The sequence below is a fragment of the Ursus arctos genome, unplaced genomic scaffold (genome assembly GCF_023065955.2).
Source record: "Ursus arctos isolate Adak ecotype North America unplaced genomic scaffold, UrsArc2.0 scaffold_16, whole genome shotgun sequence".
In the NCBI taxonomy this organism is placed as follows: Eukaryota; Metazoa; Chordata; class Mammalia; order Carnivora; family Ursidae; genus Ursus; species Ursus arctos.
Window position 1 is genome coordinate 59,660,853 of NW_026622830.1, and position 25,773 is coordinate 59,686,625.

Here is a 25,773-nt window from a genome sequence, read left to right on the forward strand (position 1 = left end):
TCCCACAAAAGGTCAGAGCTCAGCCTGTGTGGCGCAGTGCAGGAAGGGGAGAAGCCGCATGGTCTTGTGTGTTTTGTTTTTTTATGTGGGGTCTGAGCATAGCAGAGGCTGCACAGGGAGAGGGAGGAGTGCATGCTTTGCAGTGGGACAGACTGCAGCTTTGAGCTCCAGCCCTGCCACCTGTTCCATCGCTTGCATTTTTCCTTTGTCTCGGTTTTCACAACAATAGAATGAAGATGATGTTAACATGCCCGTGCTGCAGGGCTGCTATGAGGTTTGGAGACTGTGGACACAGCATCTGACCCACAGAGCTGAGGAAAATCAGCTTTTATTAACACTGCACTCTGGGCGGTCCTTTGAATGATCGCCCCTCCATGATCAAGATGAACAGTAACCTGTACAGGAATGCTATTGCTAACCCATGATACTTATGGAGGGTATATTGTGCCAAGCACTCTGCCGAGTGTTTGACAGGAACAGTTCATTTTCTCCCCACAACAACCTAAGGTTATGGAGCTTCTCTGTAACCTCTATTAACAGATGAGCAAGGACGTTATGCCACCTGCTCAGTGTCTGACCCTGGGGAACAGTTGAACTGGAGCCTGGGTCTGCTTCACTGTCCATGGACTCCTGAACCTGAGCTCTTGGGCACCACAAAGTATGCTCAGGGGATGAGGAGGGTCTCGGCTGCACAACCTGCTGCTCATCTCCTCCGTCTAACTTTCGTCCTCTTTGTATCTGTTTGCATCACTTTTTGTCTTGCCCTTTCCTGATTTTCTGCTTTTATTAGGCAGAGGAATAATCAAAGCCGGCCTCCAGAACATCAGTTTTGAATGCATCATGATAAGGTTGAGGTAATCAAATGTACCAGTTATCCATGGCTGTGTCACCACGCTAACATCTAGGGCTTAAAACCACAAGTATTTGATTTGCTCGTGATTCTCTGGTTGGCTGGTTGGGGCTGAGTGCATCTCCACAGTTGTGCTGGTCTGCCTGGGTCTCTGGTGGCCGCAGCTGGCTGACTACTTGGCTAGGGCTGGGTGGTCAAGCACAGCCTCATCCACGTGTCTGGCAGGTGGCAGCTTGTCAGCCAAGGAGGATCTGCGCTCTTCTACGCGGCCTCCTCACCAGACCTGCTTGGACTTGTTTAGAATCAGGTGACAAGAAAGCCAGACCATCTCCTGCAGCTTCGGCTCAAAAGTCACACCACATCCCCTGTGACACATTTTCCTGGTCAAAGCAAGTTACAAGAGCCATCCGCATTCAAGGGGTGAATGACTGGATTCAATCTCCTGTGGGGAGCAGCGTCAACAAGTTGGTGGCCATTTTTAGTCTACCAAAGCGCCCCCACCGCCCTGCAAAGATCTCCTCACAATAATCCCCTTTGTCCCTCCACTCCCTTCCCTGACTCCCACTCCCTTCTTATACTTTAAATAACAGTTTCTTACTTCCCATCACCCAAAGCTGTACTCAGTTACTCCACAATATCTCATTATGTGCCAGGGACCCAGAAGTGAACAAAGTCCCCGCTTGAATGAATCTAACGTTCTGGGAGAGGGACACACAACCAAGAAATAAACAAGTACACAGTGTAGGGCTGTGGAGGACAACAGCTGCTTTGCAGAACAACAGAGCAGAGTCAGGGGGTGGGGGGGTGGGGGTTCCTATTATACACAGAGTGGTCGGTTGGCATCTGATGAGGTGACACATAAGCCTCAAAGACATGAGGGAGTGACACACTCCAGAGGGAGGAGAGTTCCAGGTGGAGCAAACTCTGGGGACCAAGGCCCTGGGGCTCACATTCAGAGACACACTTCCTTGCAAACTTGGATGGAGTTAAAAAAATTCTACAAATAACCGTAACACATTTCATTAAAGAACAACAAAAACATATATAGTAAAACTCTTGCTACGCAAAATTGTTTTATTTTACCTGCTTCTGTTACAACTAGAGTCAAATGATACCTTCTGAGGACAGAACGGTGGGTTACCTTTTTGGGCTTCAGGAGTTCACCTTTGAAAAGGAGTGTGGCCCTAACCTGCCTCCTGGCTTGTGGTGAGGATCAAAGTGACACCATAAAGATGAAAGTTGCCCTGCCTCTGGTTTCATTTCCTACCGCAAGGTTGTCTTTTTTTTTTTTTTAAAGAACACAAATCAGATATTACTTCCTGCTTGAAACCCTCCCCAGGCTCCCTGCGGCCTAAAGAACAAAGGCCAGGCTCCTAAGGATGCCTGAAGAAGCCCCTGGACGAGTGCATTTTTGCCCCTTCCACTCGTGTCCTGGGTCTGCTCAGCTGCCCTAGGCCTGGTGACTCCCAGATCCCCGGGGTCCTCCTCTTCTGTCTCCAGCCCTGAGACCAGCGCGCAGGCCCCACATCTGTCTACCTCCAGCCGCCTCCCACAGCCTCTTTCAGGCCGTCTTCCAGGATTCAATCTAAGTACAGCCCAGCATTAGCTGTGATGCCACGGAACACACCCCTGAGCCTCACTCTCCTGTGTGCAGAGGGGCCCGGGACACCTAACTCCTCGGGGTGGGCAGGAAGCCTGGCGAAGACACGCGCGAGGACTCGGGCCAGGCCCCGGCCCACTGCAGGGCTCGACTGCGCGGGTTCCGGCCCTGGGGCTGGGCTGCAGGGCGGCGGGCTAGGGCGGCCCCGCGAAGGGGCCGCGTCCGGGCTGTGGGGGGCAGGGCAGCGGGTGGGAGGGCTTCCCCGACGTCGGTCCAGCCCCGCCGGCCCAGAGTGCCGCCGGTGGGAGCCCCGGGACCTCAGCTCGGCGGGCCGCCCCTCCCGGCCTCCGCCGAGGCTTCCCTGGACCCGGCCACCACATGCGCGCTGAGTCCCTTGCCGTCCTGAATTCCGGGCGCGACTGTCTGGCGCGGTCTCGGGAGCGGAGCCCCGTGGCGTGCAGGGCATGCGCGGGCCGCGGGGCGCATGCCCGGTCCTCCCAGCGGGGGGGCAAAGATCGGTGCGGGGACTCGGCCCGGCGCGCGCCTTGGCGGTGAAGCCCGGCTCAGCCGGTCGCCGCGCACGCGCGGCCCGCGCCGACGGACGCAGCACGGCCCCGAGGGTGCAAGCCCGCTGCCACCGCTGCCGCCGCCGGGCCGGGACCGCTGTGCGCCTGCGGCGTGAGGCGTGGGAGGGAGCGCCGCCCGTCGGTTCGCGGCGCCGCCTCGCAGTGGTCTGCCCTCGCCTCCCGGCGCCCCGCGCGGTCCGAGTGAGTGCGGGGCTGGGGAGGGGGCCGGGACGCGGGCGGGCGGGCCGGCTCCTGGAGCTGGGGGTTGGCAGGGCCTAGCGGGGCCAAGGAGCCGGTCCGCAGGGCGGATGTGGCGGAGACGGGCCCCTCCCGCGCGGGGCTCGGGAGGCCGAGGATGTGGGGAGGCCGGAGAAGTGGGGAGGACGAGGGAGGGGCCCGGGGAGGACGGCGCTGTGGGGAGGACCGCGGCGCGGGCCGGTCGGGAGATGTGGGGCGGACTGGGGGTCTCCGGGAGGACGGCGATGTGGGGAGGCCGGCGGGGGGACAAGAGAGGCCAGGGAAGGGGGACGAGGGGGCGGGTTCTGGGAGAACAGGGATGGGTGGAGGACGGACTTGTGGGGAGGTCGGCGGGCTCCGGCAGGCCAGGGGACGAGGGGAGGCTGAGGGCTCGGGTAAACGGGGAGGTTTGGGGGACATGAGAAGGCCTGGGGGGGTTCGTGAAAGATGGGGAGGTTGGTGGATTCGGGGGGTCTCGGTGAGACGGAGGGGCTCGAGGCCGGAGCGTACAGGGAGGTTGGGGGCTTGGGGAGGCCAGCTGGCCTTCTTGGGAGCCAGCGGATTGCCTCAAAAACAAAAGGGGGGAGAGAGGAAGGAGGAGGAGGAGGGAATTCCATAGACGGGGCGTCTTCCAGTAGGATGGTCCACAGCATTACTGAACGAACAACAGAAGCTTAACCAGAGAAACACAAGATCTGGACCGGGACACTGGCTGCTGGGGTCTGCCAAGCCCTTCCCCTGTGCTGGCGGGTGGGGGTGGTCCCCACACAGAGCCCGGCCCAGGAGGACATGCCCACTTTAGAGCCAAGGAGGCTGAGGCTCAGTAAGGGCTGGCACCTCACTCAAGGCCACAAAACTAGAAAGCAGCCACGGCCAGGCCGGTTAGCAGGCTCCATCAGTGCCGACACCCACACTCTCCTCGCTGGAGCCCCGGGAATTTAAGGGGACTGGCACGTGACACGGGGTCCCAGCGCCCAGAACCCCCCAGCCTCGAAAAGACCCGGAGGACTGCAGGAGGATGGTGCAGACCCGCGACAGCACCCCGCGTGCGTGGAGCCCAGAGCACGAGCCCCAGGGACAGGAGTGCCCACCCTCTCCCTGTGGCCAGGGCACGTGGCCCTCCCTGCAGGGCCCTTTGGAAGCCCCTCTCCGCCAGTCCCCGCAGGGGTCACAAGGATCTGACATTCTACAGCAAATGGCCAAGGCCTAACCTTGCTGACTTCTTCAAAGTAGTCGAGGTGGCAGCCCATGAGGAAGGACGTCGGTGCCATGACGAAGTCTAGCATCTGGCGCGACAAGACGGGCACGAACGTGTGCTGCCACTGCAGGGGGTGCAGGTAGGCCAGGAAGCACTCGGCGACCAGCGGTAGCAGCGCCCAGCTGGAGGAGAAGAACACCATCCGCTGCTCCATGAGGAGGCACGTTAGGATCTGGGGGAGATCAACGACACCGTGTACACACCTCTGACCACGCGCCATGCACTGAACATGCGTGTGAATGCGCCACCAAAACCACGTGGAGCCTAGGTCTCACCCGGTTTCCCTGCTGTTTGCCAAAACGAAAGCCCCTTTAACCCCCAAAAGCACTGCTTGTAAATGGTGTGCACAGTCCTGAATGTCTGCTTGAAGCCAAAAAGCAACTATTCCCAGTGCGTTGTGGAACATTCGGAACATTCTGGAATGTTCTGGAACACACGTGCCCTGGAATCACCCTCCAGACGATGACAGCTTAGATGCCCCACCAAGCCAACCAGCACGGACGCCCCAGGTCCGGAGGGACGCTTACCTGCCGCACTTTCTCGGGCCTGAAGCACAGCAAAGGCAGGTGAAGGTCCAAGTCGATGACCGGGCTCTCAGGGTCCACGCGGGAAGGAAACACGATCTGTAGTGGCTTCATGTTAAATATCTGTGACGACCAAGTTCCGTAATTAGCTCAGAGAGCCGCTCCCAGCAGAGGCCGAAATGCACTGAGACTCTCCGTTCTGGCACCGAGGGTGTCTGACCTAGGATACGTGTTTGAAGACTCACGCTATCCCCATATATGTCACAGAACCAAACAGTCCAGAGACACAGAATTGCTGAGCAAGGCTCAGACGTGAATCAAGTGCTGAATGTCTTTTTCGGCCAAACTTCCCTAAACTCTTTACTTCATTAGCAGACTGCCCATCGGCAAAGATAAACTGACACCTGGACATCTGTCCCGATCAGCACAGGTTCTAAGTCAAACACGATCGGGTTAATCTCAGAACACTTACTGCATATTACAAATTCTCTTAGTATTTTCAACGTAATTGTCAAAGCTCTTTAAAGACATGCACTTTAAGAAATCGCTGAGAAAGACTTTATTTTTCTCAATGATGGTATCTCAAAATTACACTTTGATTCAAATTCAGTATCTGCAGAATGCCCCTTCTGTGTAAAAGGACGCGGTAGACGGAGGGGGACGGTAGGGGCCCCTCCACCGAGAAGCCTTCCAGCTCATTGGCAAGTTCGTTCCTGACCGTGGGTGTCAGCCTTTTGGGGGGCACCCAGGAGTGTCCCTGGAGCCCTGGGGACCAGCAGAACAGAGTGACCCAAGTGTGAGGAGCACCGGGCCACAAGCACAGAGAAGATTCGAATCTGAGCACAGAGAAGCTCCCGCCAGGAAAAGTGTGGAAGGAGGACACACGGAGAGATGCGGAGCACTGGCTGGAGAACAAATGTTCGCGTTCCACACGTGCTCACACCTGCATCACCACGGCTCTGCGTGAACGCTCGTGCAAAGAACCTGAGGGCAGGAGAAGCCTTCTTTCTGCAAGGGCCCCCCGACGGCACCGTCTTGTCACCCACTGGCCCACAGAAGCAAGACACATCAGAATCAAGGCGGACGCGCTGTGTGGACAGTAACATCCTTTTTATTTAAAACAAAACACGGTAGAGCAGAGTTACATGCTCCCAGCGGTGATGAACTATGAATCATTGTAAAGTTTATATGAAAAATTCCCCTCAATATTTCAAAAAATAAACGTATCGACCAGCTTCCCAACTACAGGTAGAAACTAATACAAACACCAGTCATTCTACCAGGGACGCTGTTGGGCCCCCGGGATGCCAGCGACCTCACGTGCGTGAGATCCACACCCTCTGAGCTGGGCTCTGCTGTCCACCCCACCTCTCAGGTGAAGAGACTGAGGAGGGAGAGAGATTTCGGGGAAACACTTTCCAAAGTTCAGCTTTGACTGTAGCCCCACGCAGACAATAGGATCCACACACAAAGCAACACAGGAAGTGAGTCCGGTAGAGTGAGACGGAAAAGGCGCATTTCGCGTGCACACCCAGCGACTTGGCCATGCTCTGAAAGCACGTAAAATCAGACCCGCTGGTGGGCAGAGAAGCGGCAGAGCGGGCCCAGGGACGCGGGTGTCTGCTGCTCTCGGGCTGGTGGTCCAGGCGCCGTCCGCGAAAGGGCACCGAGCCAGGCCTGGTGGAGGCTGGGCGCCACCGCCCCTGACGCAGACAGGAGATGCCCCACCCGGCGCCCACACGCTTGATTCACAGGAACCACAGCTCCTGACCACTAGCTACACAGCCTCTCCATCAATGTTTGCTTGTAGTGGGTTCTGGAATTCCATGCTGAATCGGCTCCGGGGTTAGAGAAGAATCTTGGCCTTGCGTTTTTCCAAAACAAGGAACAGCCACAGTGGTTCAACACTCCCAAAGATGGGTCAGGGCCACGTATCAATGAGGACCCCAGAGCTGGTGAGGCCGCACGAGGGGGATCACAGCGGCTAGTCTGAGCCAGACTCGGCTCATTCGGACAAATGCGCAAGAACCAAGACGCAGGCCCTGCTCTGTGAACAGGACAGGCTAACACCGAAACACGACCCATCCGTTCATTCATTCACTCGACAGCTGTGGGAGCAGCAGGCATGGTAACAGCGTCGCAAACACAGCTCTGAACGGGGCCTTTTCCTCATGCAGCTTGGAGGCCGATGGAGAAGATGGACATTGAACAAAACACACACGTGTGCGGGCCCTAACTGCAGACCATGCTGGGCTCTGCAGGAAGGGAGCAGGGCACAGAGAGACGGGTGGGAGGTCACACAGAGGCCATCCCGAAGAACCTGACTTCCAGGAACAGCATATGCAAGGGCCTGGGGGCAGCACCTGCGAGGGACTGAGGGAAATCCAGTGTGGCTGGACAACAGTCAGCAAGGGAGTGAGGACATGAGACAGAGCAGGACACTGATACAGGGGCTAGGGATGCAGGACTGCGGCAGCTACGCAGCGAGAAGCCATTGTGGGCTTTTACGCACAAGAGGAGAGTCCAATGGATAGATGTTAACAGTCCCTGCAGCCACTATGCAAAGGATGAACTGAATGAAGGGTCAAGAATGGACGTGACCAGACCAATGGCTCCCCAAGTCACACAGGTGGGACCCAGTGGCCCTGCGTGGGGTGGTGGCCGTGGCCAACTAGAGGCAAACGCCGGGAGCTGGCCGGTCAGGGATGAGCCATGGATGGAATGCAGGGGTGAAGAGAAGAGGCATCAAGAACGACCCCCAGGAAACTTTCTCACGGGGGTGGTAAAAGTCGGAGAACCAAATATGAATTCATCCAAGACTCCGAGGTACAGAAGATGGGTATGGGTGCGGTTCGTGCATTACTCATGCTCAAAGGCGGAACATAGTACATACGGTTAACCCTCAAACTGCCCTGAACTCGGCTTTGTTCACTGCTTAGCCGGTCCTCAGGGAACACTTGTTGAGTGATTAGAGCAAGAACAGAAACTTTGATGACTTCACTGAACCATAAAAAAATACCAATTATCCACATGATAAAGATGAGAGCCTTGCACAAAACAAGAACCCAATAAACGTCCCTACAAAGGTTTCTGGGAGCGGAACCAAGGTCCTGGGGCAACTTGCTCTGTCTCTGGGCCTGGAATGCATCTGGCAGGGTTCCCTCCCCCATCCCACACACTGTAGTGTGATATTAAAAATATACATTTTAAGTTCATGATCACATGTCTCCTGCGAAATAAAATTAATTTTTCAACTGTGAATAATAATCAATACGTAGAGAACCGAGATCTCTATGTCTAAGCTTCCAGAAAGGACTGAGTGAAGCAGAGTCGACATCTATGACCTTCTTCCAGACACTAATCTGGCAGGTGCTTGTTTGAGAACGAGGAAATGCCCGGTGGTTGCGTCAGTCTGGAAGATGCCAGGCCAGACAGGTGTCATCACAGCTCAGCCGTCTTGGCCCATTACTCGGCAAAGGGGGAACGTGGGCTGCCTTTCTGCAACTGTCCTTAGCCCGAAACCCTCACGTGGTGAAAGAGCCAACAACATCTCAGGACGAGCGTGCCAGGGAACCCAGACCCACGGAAACGCTTGGCCACTTATTCAACAACACGGTGGCACTGGGAAAAACCAAAAAATAGGAAGCCAGGTACTTTTCATTAATCACCCCGGACAGGAGAAAACATGAATCAGTTTAATACAATACCCAATATTCCAGACAAATAAACCAAATGAGCCGGTGTGTTAAGCACTAAGGGGGCCCATCACCAGCTCCACACCATGTATCACGGGCCGCCCGGCAAACGCATCTCTAGAAACAGCGTAATTAGATGATTCTGTAAGGAACCTGAGAAGCGTAATTTAAACACCCTGGAACGTAAGAAACAGTTTAAAACATTAAAACCATCGTCGACATAGGACTTTTACTATTCATAAAGAAAAGACAAAATTCCAGATTTAATGACCAAATGAAGCGGTCCAGGCGGCGGGCTAGGTGTCAAAGACAGTTTTGCAGCAAAATCTTTTATGTGATTGTCAACTTCAAAATCTTTACAGAGCTTTAGATGAGTCAATAAACTAAAATAAAAAAAAATCAAATCACAAAATAAGTATGAGTATCCAATTGTCATCTTAGCATTTCTTTTTTTATAATAATTTTTATTATGTTAGTCACCATACAGTATATCCTTAGTTTTTGATGTAAAGTTCCATGATTCATTACTTGCGTGTAACACCCAGTGCTCCATGCAATACGTGCCCTCCTTACTACCCGTCACAATGGAATATTACTCAGCCATCAGAAAGAACGATTACACAACATTGCAGTGACATGAAGGGGACTGGAGGACATCTTAGCATTTCTAATCAGCGCTGACCTGTCTGCCAGTGCCGGCAGCCCCAGGGCCTTCCAGGCTGGGGGCGGGGGAGGTGGCGGGAGGACACTGACGACAACCCTAGGCCTCAGACAGCAAGGTGAGGCTGCCCAGGGTCAGGACCTGCCTGCACTGGGGCACAGGAGAGGTGGGGCGTGGGGGGGATGGGGGCTGGTCATGTTCTGTTTCTTGCTGTGGGTGCTGGTTACACAGCTGGAATTCATGCAATTTTCTGTCTGGGTCATACTTCAGCAGCGAGTAAACATCTCAAAGGAAAGTGCTTGGCCACGTTTGTTTCCCAAATGCATTCTGACTTTTGAAGTACGGTTGGCCCTTGAACAATGTGAGGGGTTAAAGGTGCTCTCCCCCACGCAGTTGAAAACCTGCATAGAACTTCTCAACCCCCAAAAAACTTAATTGCTGATAGCCCGCTGCTGACCTAAAGCCTTACCGACGACACGAACGATCGATTAACAGGTATTCTGCATGTAATATGCATTATATCCTGTATTCTTAGAATAAAGTAAGCTAGAAAAGAGGAAATGTTTTTAAGAAAATCCTGAGGAAGAGAAAATACATATATAGGACTGTACTGTATTTGTTGAAAAAAATCCAGGTGTACGTGGACGCGCATAGTTCAAACCGCGTTGTTCAAGGCACAGCGGCAAGTGACTGAAACGCATGACGGACCAGCAGGTGCCTGGGGGCAGGCAGCTGGGAAGCGACCACAGGGTGTAAGGGAACTTTGGGGCGTGGTGAAAATGTTCTCTGTCTTAATGGCAGTGGTGGTGACATGGTGTCTACATTAGGCAAAATTCAGCCAACTGCCCTGGAAACCCCACCTCTGTGCCCTGGGGCGGTCCCCGGCCTCACTCGCCACAGCAGGGCCACAGCAGGGCCCACGCGTGTCCCGCAAGCCAAGCGCTTACGCTGTTACTTTAAGTAACAAATCATAAGTCCGCCTGGGGTCAGTCAGGGCGCCTAGGTGGCGCAGTCGGTTAAGCATCTGACTCTTGATTGGAGCTCAGGTCGCGATCTTAGGGTCATGAGATCAAGCCCGTGTCAGGCTCTGCACTCAGCATGGATCCTGCTTGGGATTCTCTCTCTCTCTCCCTCTGTCCCTCCTCCCTGCTCTCTCTCTCTCTAAAAATAATAAATGAATAAATCTTTAAAAATAATAATAGCTCTTCCTGAAGTTAGTGTCAGGAAATGGAGATAATTCAATATTCTTCCATATTTTAATTATTGTCAAAGAATAGTATCGAGTTAAAAAAAAAAAAAAACCAGACTCTCCATAATCTAATTCCCCAAATACAACTAAGCATTCTCTCCCAATTTCTGTCCACACAGAGGCCTAGTTTACACGCCACCGTTATAGCAGAAAAACAGATTTTAAAAATCTATAAATCTGTATTTATAAACTGCCTTTTGCATTTCTGTCATCTGTTTTTCTGTTTTCTAGTTCGGGTCATTTAGCAACGACCATCAGGAGACAGAAAACTCGAGGAGCAGGGAAACTGAACACGTTTTTCGAGTTAAATGTTCCTTCGCATTAACGTCTAGCAGGATGGTATTTGTTGCCAGTCACACGTGAATGATCACGCGTACAAAGGCCGAGAAAGTGAAGCAGGTGCTGTCCTCCCCGCAGGCCCGAACCCGTTCCGTTCGAGAAAGGGTGGCATCACCACCCCCAATTCACAGAAGAGGAAACGAGATGGGTGCACAAGCCACCTACCCTCAGGTGCTGAAGATTACCAGTTAATTAACGAAAAGGGACCCTGTCCTAATTTATCATCCTATCACTGCCCACGCCCGGGCAGACATGCCCTACTGAGCACGCAGTCCCGGAGGGAGACCCGGCGAGCGCTCTGTTCTGTGTCGGGGGCAATAAAACACGGGCTAGACCCAAACTATGGGCAAACACCAGCCACATTTTGAAAACTAAAACATTAAGGTGCTGGAACTTGAGCTCCGAAGGTGGTGAGTTTGGTCAGGAAGGATTCCTGCTCATCCCTCTGACCACAGTGTGAGAACCAAAATGATGGTCTTTCCAGAAGTCTGCGACTTGCCAGGGGTGGAGGGTGGGTATTACAGCATTAAGGCAAACCTCCGTTGGCCGCCTCTGTCGTTAACCAAACCACTGAGAATTCCAAGACTAGAACTTTGTGAGAACGAAAACCAGGCGGCCAGGGCGCGTGTGGCCGGGGGATGGACCGTGTCCACACGCCACAATCATCCCCCGACGACAGGCGGCAAGTGCGCCCGACGCGATTCTCTCTAGAGTTTTCAAAACTTCTCTACGTCCTCAGGCTTTCTACTCAATATCATCAGCATTAAGGCACTTCAAGATTCCACCCCAAGAAAAGATAATTCGTTAACTGTCATGAACTTAACAGGACTGACAGCAGCGGCAGCCTGATTTTCTCAGATAACAGGAGAAGAGCTATTTCTGATGGACGTCTTTTTTAAAAAACCAAACAACATAAAATCCTCCATACTAATTTTACTTCCCACAGTTTGGTTTCATCTTCCCTTGTCTGGCAGACCTTCCCCACAGGCTACCGCCTCGGGAAGCCTCTGGGCCTTCACGGGAGCTCCCGTCACCAAACCAGAGCCCTCCCACCACCGCCAGCGCCAGGCGTGGCCTCGCAGACACGCGGGCACCGCACGGGCTCACCAGGACAGGCAGTCCTTGAGGGCGTTGTAGTAGGGGAGCTTGGAGACCACGCACACCGAGAACGGTCCGAAGCAGCCAGCCACGCCCGCGGTCGGCCAGGATGGCTCCCAGTGCGCCTTGCCGTTGTAGAAACACGACTCGTCCTGGAGAGAAAGCAACAGGCCCGTGTCACCCTCCGATCCAGCTGGTCCCAGCTTCTATCCTCAGCAGTGTGGGCCTCTGCAGACAGAAGCGAGAGGGCAGGGGCCCAGACAGCATCCTGCTCCCCCGCCACCCGGCTGGCGCCCCCTCCGGTGTCACCGCAAGTCCCAGTCAGCATGGATGCCCCCCCTGTGTCACTGGGAGTCCCAGTCCTCGCAGATGCCCCCCTCCCCCAGTGTGTGATGTGCTGAGGTGGCAGAGACAATGACACGTCCCGACCCCAGATTGGAACACAGTGAGAACACAGTAAGACACAGAAGGGGCCATGGGCTCTGCTTACACAGGAAAAAACCTCCAGCACTGGGCCATATGTGTGTGTGTCGGTGGGGGAGAGGGGGGGTTCTCAGCTGGAGAAAAGTACCGGCACCGAGATTCCAGAAGGCACAGACCACTGCAGAGCTTACGAGTGGCGCATCACTGAGGGCCACAGTCTGGCCCCCGTGGAGGGTTGTTTGGGGTTTTTCAGTAGGGACGGCGGACCGTGATAACAGCTCCACCTGGGGATGGTGTGAACGCGAGGGTCTTGCAAGACAGGGGGAGAGCCCGGCAAGCAGTGGGCACGCCATTCGTCTACCCACCAACATTGAACCAAGGCCCTCAAGTCAGTGTGCTGGGCCCCCAGGCAAGTCCCCTCACCTCCCTGTGCGACTGCCTGCTCCCTCAGCGGTAAAACGGGGATGATGCTGAGAGTTCCCAGCCCCCTTCGCTGTGGATTAAATGAACGACTGTGCAGGAGGGTCGTCGGCACCGGGCTGAGCACACGGGCAGCTGGCATATGAGGACCACAGTGCCGTCTGCACTCCGGGCAGGGCTGCGCGTGCAGTCCACGGAAAGACAGGAGCGCAGGACAGGGCGTGGATGGTCACTGGGCACGAGGGGAGGTGGGGAGGCCAGCATGTAGGGCCCAGAGTCACCCCGAAACCACGCAGGCACTGAGAGGATGGGCGAGGGGTCACGCACACCCCAGCAGCCAGGTGTAGTGGGGGAGTCACAGGCAAAGCAGAGGCTGTGACCTTTTTAAAATGTATTTAAGGATAAGAGAAATAACATGTACTTCTCATAGCGATCACTTCACAGACAGGCTCCCAAGCACCTTCCTGAATAATCCAGCCTCCCATCCTGTCTCTGCCGGAAGCGCTGGCCAGGGAGGGGCAGGAACTCGGCCCCCGGCTCGTCTCCCACCCCTACCTAACCCAGGCAAGCAGGCAGGCTGCCAACGCCGCAGGCCCAGCAGCCCGCACACACGGCCATGAGGGGTGGCCTCCCCGCGCTGCCCACTGCCCACCCTAGTCCAGGGGTCCAGGGGACGCCTAGTCCAGACACGGAGGTCGCGCACTCAGACATCAGCAGAATGCTGGACTCCCACAGGTTTCCGAGGCACATCCACAGGCGTGAAGGGACAGAGCCCATCGAGTTGAGCCTTATGCCGTGACACTTAGGGATAATTCTCCCAGCACACCTGGCCCAGCCTCTGACGGCAGAGTGGGGAGGAACAACCGGGCAGCCACCGCCCCCTCGGTGTGGGATTCCTGGACTTCCCCGGGGTAAAGCACTGCTGCTTCTGGAAACCCTCTGGACACAGGCCGTGGGTCACCCCGCCTCTTCAGGTGCACGGCGGCCCCTGCGACCTCCAGGGGCCGGCTGGCTCGCACTCGTGGCCCTGCCGGGCGGGGGAGGGCCAAGTCATGCTCTGGAGGCCCAAAGCCGTCACCCCGCATACAAGAACACAAATGTCCCTCCACGGACATGTGGGAAACAAGCTGTGGCTCACATACACTGGGCGGTAGGACTCGGCCGTAAGACAGAGGCGCCGCTGCCCCAACGTGGATGAACTCTGACCCCATCCACTGAGTGCACGAAGCCAGACACAGAAGCCACATGCAGCCTGAGTCCACTGACACCAGGTGTCCGAAGCAGGCAAACCCATGTGGGCAGAACGGGGGCCGGGGGCCGGGGGTGGGACTTCCGGGGTGATGAACGTCTTTTGCAACCAGACGCGGCAGGGGCTGCCCGCCAGCGGGAGTGTACTTAGTGCCACTGACCCGCACACGCTAACATGATTACAATCGTGGTGATTGCGGGAAGCGTGTTTCAGCAAAAATAAACACCAGCAGATTTCAGAGGGAATTCACGGCGGTCACGTACGTGCAGGGGTCGGGAGTACTGGGCAACCACGGCATACTTCTGTTCCCACAGACATCGGTCAGCACCAGGAAGTGCACACAGTCCTCCTTCGGTTCGGAGGCCACGTACACGCCCCCTGCGGGTAGAGAAAGGAGAGGAAATCTCGGCACGGCCCCGTGGCATCCACCTCCGAGGCTGGGCTCTCCGTGAGCCCACTTTGCGGCCTACAGAACCTGTCCTCGCCCTGCCAGCTGTGGCACTTGGGGGGTCGGGCCGCCAGCCAGCCGTGGCCCCCTCCGTCCCTCCGTGGGTGCCCATTTCTCAGCCACCCTCTGTGCTCTGCAGAATTTAGCGAAGGAACATAAGAACAACCGCAGACAAACCCTCTGGGGTGTGCCTGGGGGAGGCGACCGTTTCTGAGCATGGCAGGTGCAGGGGTTGTCCCAGCTGTCCCCGGGTTGTAATCCCTGAGACCGGGAGACAGCAGCCATTCCCGATGGAACCTCCCAGACGGGGAATGACAGACGGGAAGTCCCTAGTCTGAGTCTTCTACACCAGCCACTCAGCGTTTCTCAAAGACCAGTGGAAAACATGAGGGCCACCCACTGCCGGGAACAGGCCAGGTGGGGAAAGCATGTGAGCCCGGGCTGCAGGCCCCGGGGTCCCCGGAAAAAAAGGGGCCAGGGAGCCCGGACGGAAGTGCACTCTGGGGGGAGATGCTGCAGGCTAACTGGACTCATCCTGACCCACCGGCCGGACCTCTGGAAGACGGGCCTGTCAATCAGAAGTGAAAATCCTTGGAAAGCACCTCTACCAACCGTGCTGGCGATCCCGACAGCCCTTCGTCTGGGATTCGCTCTCCAAAACACGGGGGCTGCACTATTGGGCTGCACGTCCTTCAGCTCCCAAACCCCCAAGATTAAGAGAACTGAGACCTGCAGTTTGGCCTCGGGGCTGCCAGGGGTAACCAGCCCCCCGTCTGTCACCCTTTCTTGACTTGGTTTCTAGAAAGCACCATGGGGGAGTTGGGAAAGCAGGGCGGGGGATACCTGGGAAGCAGAGCTGAGGCAGGCCAAGCAGGTCCACACCGTTGGGGACACTAATGTCTTCAGGAGGGAGGCCCTTCCAGGGCTCCGTTTTGGGCTTGTCCCTCTTCTTTCTGAAGGAGCGCCTTCTGGTCTTGCTCAGAGTCGCAGAGGGGGCGCCAGCCGTCTGACTGTCATCCTTACTGACAAAAGGAGGCACAAAAACTGACAGGACCTCCGGATCGAGAGAAGAGGGGCTGCTGACCCCCTGCTTCAGGGACACCTAAAGGGAGTAATACGAGTAAGCCAACAGCGCTCACCCTTGCTCCGCTGTGCGCCTTCTGTCCAAGCACCCACTGTCGCTCTGTTCCCCTTCGACCCGCCAGAGTGCCGGTTCCGCACCCACGTGTGTGTGTGTGGCCTCACCCACCAGTGGCCCAGGACAGGAAGGACGGCACAGAAGCTGCTTTTAGGGACCCATCAGGCCATGCGTTCAGGCAAGTCACCCACAGCACAGGGTCTGGCTCTCCGGCTGCCCCTGGGCACACAGCCCGGCAGTTGCCAGCCCAGGACTGACAGGCAGACCTCAGTTCACATCCAGCTCTGCTTGGACTGCAGCAGTGAACGCCGCATCCCTGAGCTTCCCTCTCAAGGGGGCAAGGTCGCAGGTCAAAGGCTCAACCCCAGCCCCCACACTAGAGGCCCCAGTGCCCTCCCAGGTTGGGGGGGGCCGCATACTGTCCAGCCCAGTACAGATGGGGTGCCGGCGTCATGCCCCATGCCAGTGGTCCTGTTGCCACTGACCTGGGGACACGGACCGAGGGGTGAGAAGAAGGACTGCCGGCCTCAGAGAGAAGAGACACACCCTTCCTCCAGCAACCAAACGGTCACCCCAGGTCTACACAACAGGGTCATTCAGCCTGAACACTTTCGAACTTTAACTTGGTACCCGATTTTTACAAAACCTTTTGTCTTTTCAGTCTTCCCCCAGATAATATGAAGAGCACGGGCTCTGCCTCCGACCTCCGTTCTGTCTAGCTACGATGCCTGAGACGGGCCACTCCGCAGAGGCAGTTGCCGGGCTGCTCCCCGAGCTCCCAGAAGAGGTCAACAGGCCGTGACAGAGAAACGGGCAGGTCAGCTCCAAGCTAGTGGAGAAACAGAAGTCAGGGGCAGGATTCGCTGGGTGGCAAGCATGTGGGAAGGTGGGAGGATGCCGGGGTGGGGTGGGCTGCGCGGAATCAAAGATCTCTGAGGGACTCAGAGAGGGCATGAGGAAGGACATCGTTGTCACCAGGAGAAATGGAATTGTCACCGGCAGGGAAGGGACAGCCAGCATCACCGTTTCAGTAAGAATCGTGGAGCCAAAGGGGAACTCTTACCCTTGAGAGGATTCATACAAGGAACTCCCATCAGTAAATACACTCTCTAAACTCAAAAAGCTTATTTTTATTCTGTATAATTTAAATTCAGGCAATAATTTCTTTATATTTGGAAAAAAAGTTTAGTACCAGTGGGAACAAAGACCAAACATGGGAAATCCATAGTACTGGATAATGTTTACATCTTTGTGTATCAGGCATGAAAGGAAACCACGTCTTGAGTTCTACAAAACCTTTCTAAAACTTTCCTTATCACCATCCAGCAGTTCGGACCTACTTAACTATGAAAGTATGCACGTCCGCTCCTTCCTCACGTCAAACATCACATCGGTGAGCACAGCGTGGAGCCGGCCCCTTGCCTGCAAACCCCCCTCTGCTCTTCCCCTCTGCCCTGACGCTCCTGGGTAGGGCCCCGGCAGACCCCTCCTTCCAGGCTGTGACCCCCCCAGGGCTGACTCCTTGCCCCTCCTCAAGTGCCCCGCCTGGCTGGCAGTCTCCACACTCACATGGTGTCCTCACCTAGGGACGGTGCCCAGAGTCCCACTGCCAGCTCAGACCTCTTGCCAGTCCCAGACCGCACCCAGCTGCCTCCAGACATACCTGGCGAGTCCCTTAAACTCACAGCTTCAAAAACTAAGCTCCTGCTGATTTCCCTAAAACCCAAGCTTCCGCCCATATGCTTGCCTGTGATAAAGACAGTGACCCTCGGGTCTTCGGAGCCACCAACCGCAGAAAGGTCTCTGAAAGCAGCCCCAGTGCCAGCCCAGCTGCGCACCTGCAGACCAAGCAGCCACCCACCCCGGGACTTAGAGCAGCTACAGACTCCACAAACTAATCCTTCAAGGGTTCTGCCATGAGAATGGCATTGCCTCCTCCCGCCCGGCCCAGGGCGCCCGACCCGCACTGTCCACTCTCACAAAGGGGGGGCACCTGGGTGGCTCAGTCGGTGAAGTGTCTGCCTTCGGCTCAGGTCATGATCTCAGGGTCCTGGGATGGAGCCCCAGGTCCGGCTCCCTGCTCAGCGGGGAGCCTGCTTCTCCCTCTCCCTCTGTGCCTCTCCCCTCCCCGCTGTGTTCACTCTCTCTCAAATAAATAAATAAATAAATAAATAAATAAATAAATAAATAAAAATCTTAAAAAACAGAACACATGTGACCTCATCACCTGCCCCAACGGGCGGTGGCTCCTGCCACTGGCACCAGCTTTTTACCCCTGCAGACCCTTCGATGGGTCCAAACCAGCCTCACACACCATCTCTGTCCCTCCACCAGAATGAAAATGGAATCTGTTTCCATACATTACCGTTATTACCACGTATTCCATGTATGTGGCACATGTGTGCTACGTCACAGGGCAGGACGACGACCTGCATAGTACGCCTGAGCAGCAGGCCAGCCTGCTTCCAAAGCCAGGGTGCCCCCAAAGCCGTGCCCCGCTGAACCTCTCGGTCTCCAGAAACAAGCGCCCATGGTCCAACGCTGTGCTTTTTCCCTGCTCTCCACTCCGCCGGACTCGTGCTCACCCCCTCCCCGCTCCTCCTCTTCACCAGGGATGCCCCCTCCACCCCCACTGGAGGGAGACTTTCCTCACCTGCAGCCAGGACAAGGCGCCTCTTCTAGACCATCAAGCCCCTGGCTCCTCACCTTCTTCCACCACCTCCACCTCCCCTCCTCACCTCCTACAGGACCTCCTTCCATCACCTTCACCTCCCGTCCTCACCTCCTACAGCATCTCCTTCCATCACCTCCACCTCCCCTCCTCACCTCCTACAGCACCTCCTTCCATCACCTCCACCTCCCCTCCTCACCACCTACAGCACCTCCTTCCACCTCTCCTGCACCTCCTCCCTCCTCACCTCCTACAGGACCTCGTTCCACCACCTCCACCTCCCCTTCTCACCTCCTTCAGCACCTCCTTCCACCTCCCCTTCACCTCCTCCCTCCTCACCTCCTACAGCACCTCCTTCCATCACCTCCACCTCCCCTCCTCACCTCCTACAGCACCTCCTTCCACCTCCCCTGCACCTCCTCCCTCCTCACCTCCTACAGCACCTCCTTCCACCTCCCCTGCACCTCCTCCCTCCTCACCTCCTACAGCACCTCCTTCCGCCTCCCCCTGCCCTGGCTCAGCACCTAGAGCACTGATGCCCTCCACGTTGTACTCTATCACCTTCAGAGCTGTTGGTGGGCTGGGCCGGGGACTGTGTGGTCTCTCTGTGTCCCCACATTCAGCCAGCCGACGGCTCTCAGCGGAGGTTGCTCATCCATTCACATCCTCGCGCTCCGCGACCTCTTAGAGCGCAGCAGTCCGGATGCCGCAGGGAATGCGGTCATCATGCTAACGGCAGGAGACTACCTCTCGCCCCGCCATTTATCTAGTCCCTTAAAGTAAGATGGCCTAAATTCAGCCAACTTGGCATTTGGCCATACATCTCACATCTGTTTTTCCACTGAACGTATGTCCTTGCGTCTTTTCTGGTTGGATAAGCAATACAGTCTCATGTTAAAAGCTAACGACAATACAGGAAGAATAAAATACATAAGAACAGAAAGGAAAGGCCTTCCCCCTAATTCCACGAAAGGGTGGGTAATACTATGCACAGCGGAGATTACAGCCTTCCCGTTTCTTATGTGCGTATATATCAATATGATTTGTCCCCCTACATACAATCATCTCCTTTTACTGGTTCCGCTAGCTTTTTTCTCCACTTCAGCATATGGGGTGGCTGATTCCCTGTCACAGCTGTATGGTGCCACACGGGGACGACGCAGTAACAGCCCTACCGAGGGACAGCTGGCGTGCTCTCTTCTTCGTCACACGCACAACCTGAGCAAAGGCAGCGGTGAACAGTGTCTGCCATACATATGTGCACGTGTCCGACTGGGTCATCAGAGTAAGTTCCTGAACGCACAGTCCTGGATCCCAGAGCATTGCAACGGCCCCTCCCCTAGGGGCGAGACAAGGTCTGTTCTCACAGCCTGGGGACAGTCACTCCTGCTCTTCTCTCGCCCACACTGATTTACTAACCCCTCCCCGGGAACAACCATTTCAGTCCAAAAAACCAGAGCTAATTAAAAAGTGAGACACACACACCCTAACTGATAGCATCACAGATTTATTTCTTATTCCTTTTTTTTTTTAATTTTATTTATTCATTTGAAAGAGAGTGAGACAGCCCGCGAGAGAGGGAACACAGGCAGGGGGAGTGGGAGAGGAAGAAGCAGGCTCCCAGCGGAGGAGCCTGATGTGGGGCTCGATCCCAGAACGCCGGGATCACGCCCTGAGCCGAAGGCACACGCTTAATGACTGAGCCACCCAGGCACCCCCACAGATTTATTTCTGTTAGATTATAGAACGGCACTGATCTTCACACAGGATGGGCCATAATCTGTGAAATAAAGCAGAAAACAGATTTGTTTAGCACTCTAGAACTTGCTGTCCACCACCGTTAATAGCCACGTGGCTATTGAAATTGAAATTAAAATTCAATGAAGTGTAAAATCCAGTTCCTCAGTGGCACTAGCCATGCCTCAAGCACCTGGTAGCCATGTGTGGCTAGTGGCCGACACACGGATGGCACAGATGAGGAACACGGGCGTCATCACTCAGAAAGTTCTGGTGGACAGCGCTGCTCTAGAAACCGAAAGCTGGGACACTCTCCACCAAGAACCGCTACAATGTTGCCTTCACACCAAGAATTACGCCAGTGAGCTACTCGAGGCACGGAGCTCTCGGCCCACTCGGAGGGTTAGTGGTGGATCCTTCCACACCCCACGCCTCGTCTCCACGGCAACCACGGAGTAGAGAGAGATGTAACCAAGCCAGAACCTCCCATGGGGTGGACGTATTCTCCAAGTCTTTGTCACTACCCTCACAAAACACCACCCATCTAAGAAATGAAATGGGAAGTTAGGACTCCTTACTACCCTACCAGGAAGTGGAATGTTTCTCATACCTCCAGGCTTGTTTTCATCTGTCACCGAGCAGGAATGCCTCAACGACAGAGAAATGGTGATTTTCAGAGTTATAAAAAAAGCCTCAGACGTTAGAAATAGAACTGCTATAACAGCAGAGTGGCCAAGTGAAGTCACATGTTTAGGTAACTGTAACGTCAACATCGGCCTTAAAGGAGGCTCAGCCCAGGAAGCTGGATCCGTCCCGAAAGGCTGCCTTTTTCCTACTCCAAATATTTGCGCTCCACCTCTTGCTGAACCCCTAACAGAATCAGCGTGTAGGATAAAAAGGGTAATAGCTAAAATGCAGAGTAGCAAACTGCTACTTGCCTGGGAAAGCCGTGGCCTGTTTGGGGCAGGAAAGCACCACCGTGCCATTCACCCTGCTCTCGAGACACGTCTCACCCTGGGGCAACCAACATGCATGCCGAAATCACCCAAGAAGCAACTGAAACCAGGTCATTTCCTATCAGAAGAAAAAGGAGGCAATGCCATTGGCAAATTAGAGGCAGGGAGATAACCCAGTCGATGAGGGTCAGAGGAGACAGAGGTCAAAAGGGGATGCAGACATCACCGGGATTTGGGGAGTAAGAAAGGAGGAGGGAAATGCAGAAACCATCGAAGTTGGCTCTGTATTAAGGGAGACTGGTCGCCTGGGTGGCTCAGTTAAGCATCTGCCTTCTGCTCAGGTCATGATCCCGGGGTTGTGGGTCCCTGCTCAGCGGGGAGTCTGCTTCTCCTTCTCCCTCTGCCCCTAGCCCCTCTCCTGCTCTATCTCTCTCTCCCTCACTCAAATGAATAAAATCTTAAAAAAAAAAAAAAAAAGCTAAGGAGAATACCAAGACATTAAGAGACATTTATCCAGTTAATTTGAGCAACATCTAGCTTCTCCTGATGACCTCGACCCTTTCCGCTGCACCCCTAAATACTCGGGTGCCTTCCTGTGCCTCTCACTGCTGTTGTCCAGAATGAGATGAGGACTTGCCCAGGTAACTGGGCGGTAGAGCCGGAATCTCGGAGTACTCTGGGCATCACCACTAACCAGAGAAAAATGCCACAGATAGGGTCATATGGACATCCTGGACCAAGAGAAAAAGAGGGCCACAAACCGATTCAAAAGAAAGCCTGGGTTACACAACCAAGAAAAAGCAGGGGCACAGTAAAGAAACACAGAGAATGAGAGTGTCCAAAACTGCTGCTTTCCGGGAAAAGGGTTTGTCACTCTGGCTGCTAGCACACAGAGAAAGAGAAAAGGGCCCCGGGCGGGGGGGGGGGGGGGGGGGGCAGGGAGTAGGCAGCCTTTTCTGCAAGCGAGAAAAACAGGAAGGTTTCATCGCAAAATGACTAAATGCAGAACATTTGAAAGTGCCCCTTACATCTAAAACCCCAAACCTCACGATGCTGTGCCTGGCACAGCACCCACCATGGAGGAGACAGTAAGTCCGGGATAATGAATGAAATCCTTTCTTCCCCCACGTAACCCCAGGCGCCCCGGCGCACCCCCGCTTCCCCCCATCAGCCGCCTTCACCCTGCCCAGGTGTGCTTCCCGAAGACCGAGCGGCCGAAGGCGGAGCACCTGGAGGGGCGTCCTCCGAGCCCGCGCTCCTCTCCGGCGAGGGCTCCCCAGTCCGCAGACCCCCGCGACTCCTCCGCGGCCAGGACAGCCAAGGTCCCCGCACCGGGCGGGATGCGGTGGAGGGGGGGTCTGGCCGGAGCCCCGAGCACCGCCCCCACCCCGCAGACGCCCAGGATGCCGGGGCCAGACCCGCGCTCCGATCGTAGCCGCCGCCCGGCCGCGCCCCGCCTCCGTTTCGCCACCTGCCCCTACCTGCTCGGGGCCGCGGAGGCTGTCCCGGGAGGGCCCCAGCAGCGCGCACGACTCCAGCAGCCCTGAGGGCAGCGTCAGGTGCTGCGGTGCGGCCTCCGCCATAGCTGCTTGGCTGCTGCGGCCCGCTGGGCGCACCCCACTCGGGCGCCTGGGGCCGCCGACCCCGACCCCAGCCCCGCGCCCCGCGCAGCGCCGCCTGCACAGCACCCAGGCGGCCCACAGCCAGGCGCCGGGTTCGCGCAATGAGCAGTCTGTGGAGCGGTACCTCCCCCGGGGAGGGGCCTCCTGGGGGCGGGGCCTCCATGGGGGCGTGGCCGGCTGCGGCGCGCGGGGTCCGGTGGGGGCGGGGCCTCTGTGGGGGCGGGGCCGGCGGAGCCCTAACTGGGCCTGGCGGGGCGGGGCCTCCCCGCGGCGGCGCCCCCAGAGGGGCGGGGTCTGGCAGGCGCGGCCGCGGGGCCCCGCGCCAGGTCGTCACTTCCTTACCGGCTCGCGGATCCTGGCGCGTGCGCCGTGTCTGTGCGCGCGCATTCCCTCCCATTGGCCCCGCCTCACCGGCAGCCCCCTTCCCGGGGAACGGAGGAAAGTGGGCGGAGTCCCCAGGTGGCAGGCGAGGGCGCCCAGCCCCCGGGGCCCAGGGCGTGAAAGTCACCTGCTCTGGCGAGCCCTGGGTCGGCTCTACAGGGCGAGGAGAGACCTAGGCCTGGCACGACCCCGGCTCTCGCTGCCTCCTGGAAGCCCTCCTGTGCCCTGGACTGCGGAGTTGGTCGGGCGTGGACGCAGAAAAGGCTGGCGGGGAAGGGGTAGAAAGATCCATTCCTGGTTAACCCGGTTAACCTTGCTGGCTCTGTCTAGTGAGAGGCTGAGCAACATTGGGCAGGAAACCCCGCGGGGTGGGCACCGCTGGAATGGATGGAGCCTGGGAGCACAGAGATGAGGAGGGTCTGAGAGGAGACAGGGCCCCTATCTGGCCAGCTCCAGACTGGCCTGTTCCGGGGGGGGGGGAGGGACCGTGGGCCTCCCCCAGCCACAGACTGGGGCCAGGAGGCTGGCTTTCGTGGCTGATCCCAGTCCCAGCTCTGCCTGCCCGCCAACCTTGGCACATCCCTATCCCTCTCTGCAGGCCAGCATAAGCATCTATAAAACCGAGCGGGTAGGGCACTTCGGTGGCTCAGTGGGTTAAGTGTGTGCCTTGGGCTCAGGTCATGATCCTGGGGTCCTGGGATTGAGCCCCACATTGAGAGCTCTGCTCATAGGTGAGCCTGCTTCTCCCTCTACTGCTCCCCCTGCTTGTGCTCTCTCACTCTAGCTCTCTCAAATACATAAATAAATAAAATCTTTAAAAAAGAAAAAGCGGGAAATGATATGAAAGGAACTTTTCTAGTTCTAATAATCCATGATTCATTTTTTAAAAACCACAAATGTTTGGGGCGCCTGGGTAGCGCAGTCGTTAAAGCGTCTGCCTTCGGCTCAGGGCGTGATCCCGGCATTGTGGGATCGAGTCCCACATCGGGCTCCTCCGCTATGAGCCTGCTTCTTCCTCTCCCACTCCCCCTGCTGTGTTCCCTCTCTCGCTGGCTGTCTCTCTGTCACATAAATAAATAAAATCTTTAAAAAATAAAAAATAAAAAAATAAAATAAAATAAAAACCACAAATGTTTAATAATAATGTCAAACATCTGTCATCAGCCTAAGATGAAAAGGAACAAAGCAATGTCAGAATCACAAGGGGGATGGGTGGGCCTGGACCTGGGAGTGCAGTATTCCTCCAACCTTCCCAGCCTGGTGAGGCCCTCACTGCCCGCAGCCTGACTCATGGGTTCCGAGTTTCACTCACTAAGTCACCTATTTATTGGCTGTGGGTCACTGCTGGTTCTCACTTAGGTCTGGCATCCGCGATCTCATTGGTAGTCTGGCTCTCTCCGTGGTGTTTTCGTTGTTGGTGGCCTCAGCACAGGGCAGAGTGGAGATACCCATGAACCCCCAGTGCCCAGGAAAGGCTCACTGATGCGGCTTGGAGGCATGAGCCACTCCAGGAAGGCAGCAAAGCCCTGGGCTCTAGGGACCTGGGCTGGAGCCTGGCTCTTGTGCGAGCTGTGGGACAGCCAAGCTCTTCACTGGCCCTAAGCCTCGGCGGCTTCCTGTTTGTTCAAATGCTGCTGGGTGTGGTCAGGACTCGGGGAGGTAAACACTTGGCGGCTGTCAAGAAGACCTAAGTGAGGCTCGGGCGAGAGCAGTGTCCCTTTTCCTCCAAGAGGTGCAAGGGTGGGTTTGAGGAAGGGAGCTCCGGGTAGCAACGGGTCCGGGCCTGGCTCCCGCCGTGCACGGGGCCTGCGAGGTTCTGCTTCTCTGGGCTTCACCCTTAACACCCGAGAAGGCCACAGGTCCTCCACAGGGCTCCTTCTTTACCCTGTGCTTTTCGGTGAGTCCCCAGTGCTCGTGCTGCAGACGCCTGCCCTGTCCTTGAGTGCTGATGGGATTGGACACAGAAGTGCAGATAACCAGCCACCAAAGGCACAGGTGGAAAAGCCACATGACGGCCATCTAGAGGCAGAAGATGCAGGCAAGGGAGAAGCGGGAGCACGCAGAGCCTGGCTAACGGGGCCACCTGCAAGGGCGTAACACCGCCCCACGCTGGAGCCAGGGAAGGGACAGGTCGGACTGGCTGCAGAGCTCGCTGTTACAGGGGCTCTTGCTGCGGGCACCCCCATCCCGAGGAGCAGCCTTGCTGCTCTGTCTCACTCTCAGGATTACTGTGAAGAGCAAAGGAGAAAATAGATATGAAAATTGTTTGTAAACCGTAAAGGACAGAGGCAAAAATAGGGGGATGGGCACACCGTTGTGAGTAATGCTGAACAACACCGAACTGTCGACTTCGAAAAGGTTACTTTTACGCTATGGAGTTTCATCTCAATAAATTTTTTTTAATGGAGTTTATTTTTTTTAAAGGTTTATTACTTAGCGCGTGCAGTGTGGGGGAGGGGCAAAAAGAAGGAGAGCATCTCCAGCAGATTTCCGGTAGGGCTGGATCCCACAACCCCAAGACCCCCACCTGAGCCAAAACCAAGAGTCTGACGCCCGACCGACTGCACCACCCAGGCATCCCTCTAACGGAGTTTAGGAGGACCCGGTCTCAAACTGTGGTATATAGCAGCACGCCTTGTGCGTTTTAGCAG

The 25,773-nt window shown here is 56.0% G+C and overlaps 1 protein-coding gene and 1 pseudogene across 1 annotated transcript; both read right to left on the reverse strand.

The window, feature by feature from the left end:
• Positions 1–3,660: 3,660 nt before the first annotated feature.
• LOC130543900 (DENN domain-containing protein 3-like) lies at positions 3,661–5,693 on the reverse strand. The gene is made up of 2 exons (XM_057313008.1): positions 5,039–5,693; positions 3,661–4,683 (listed from the first exon to the last, which is right to left on the reverse strand). Exons 1-2 carry the CDS (start codon positions 5,147–5,149, stop codon positions 4,192–4,194), a joined length of 603 nt encoding a protein of 200 aa, XP_057168991.1. The 5' UTR covers positions 5,150–5,693; the 3' UTR covers positions 3,661–4,191.
• A 6,389-nt stretch (positions 5,694–12,082) lies between these two features.
• On the reverse strand, positions 12,083–16,216 carry LOC125282063 (DENN domain-containing protein 3-like; annotated as a pseudogene).
• Between the last annotated feature and the right edge of the window lie 9,557 nt (positions 16,217–25,773).

Excerpts from the sequence above, each read along its gene's own strand:
- LOC130543900 (XM_057313008.1), bottom strand. The coding sequence starts at position 5,149 with ATGAAGCCACTACAGATCGTGTTTCCTTCCCGCGTGGACCCTGAGAGC. Across the intron at positions 4,684-5,038 it reads GGCCCGAGAAAGTGCGGCAG|ATCCTAACGTGCCTCCTCAT; the intron begins GTAAGCGTCCCT and ends GATCTCCCCCAG.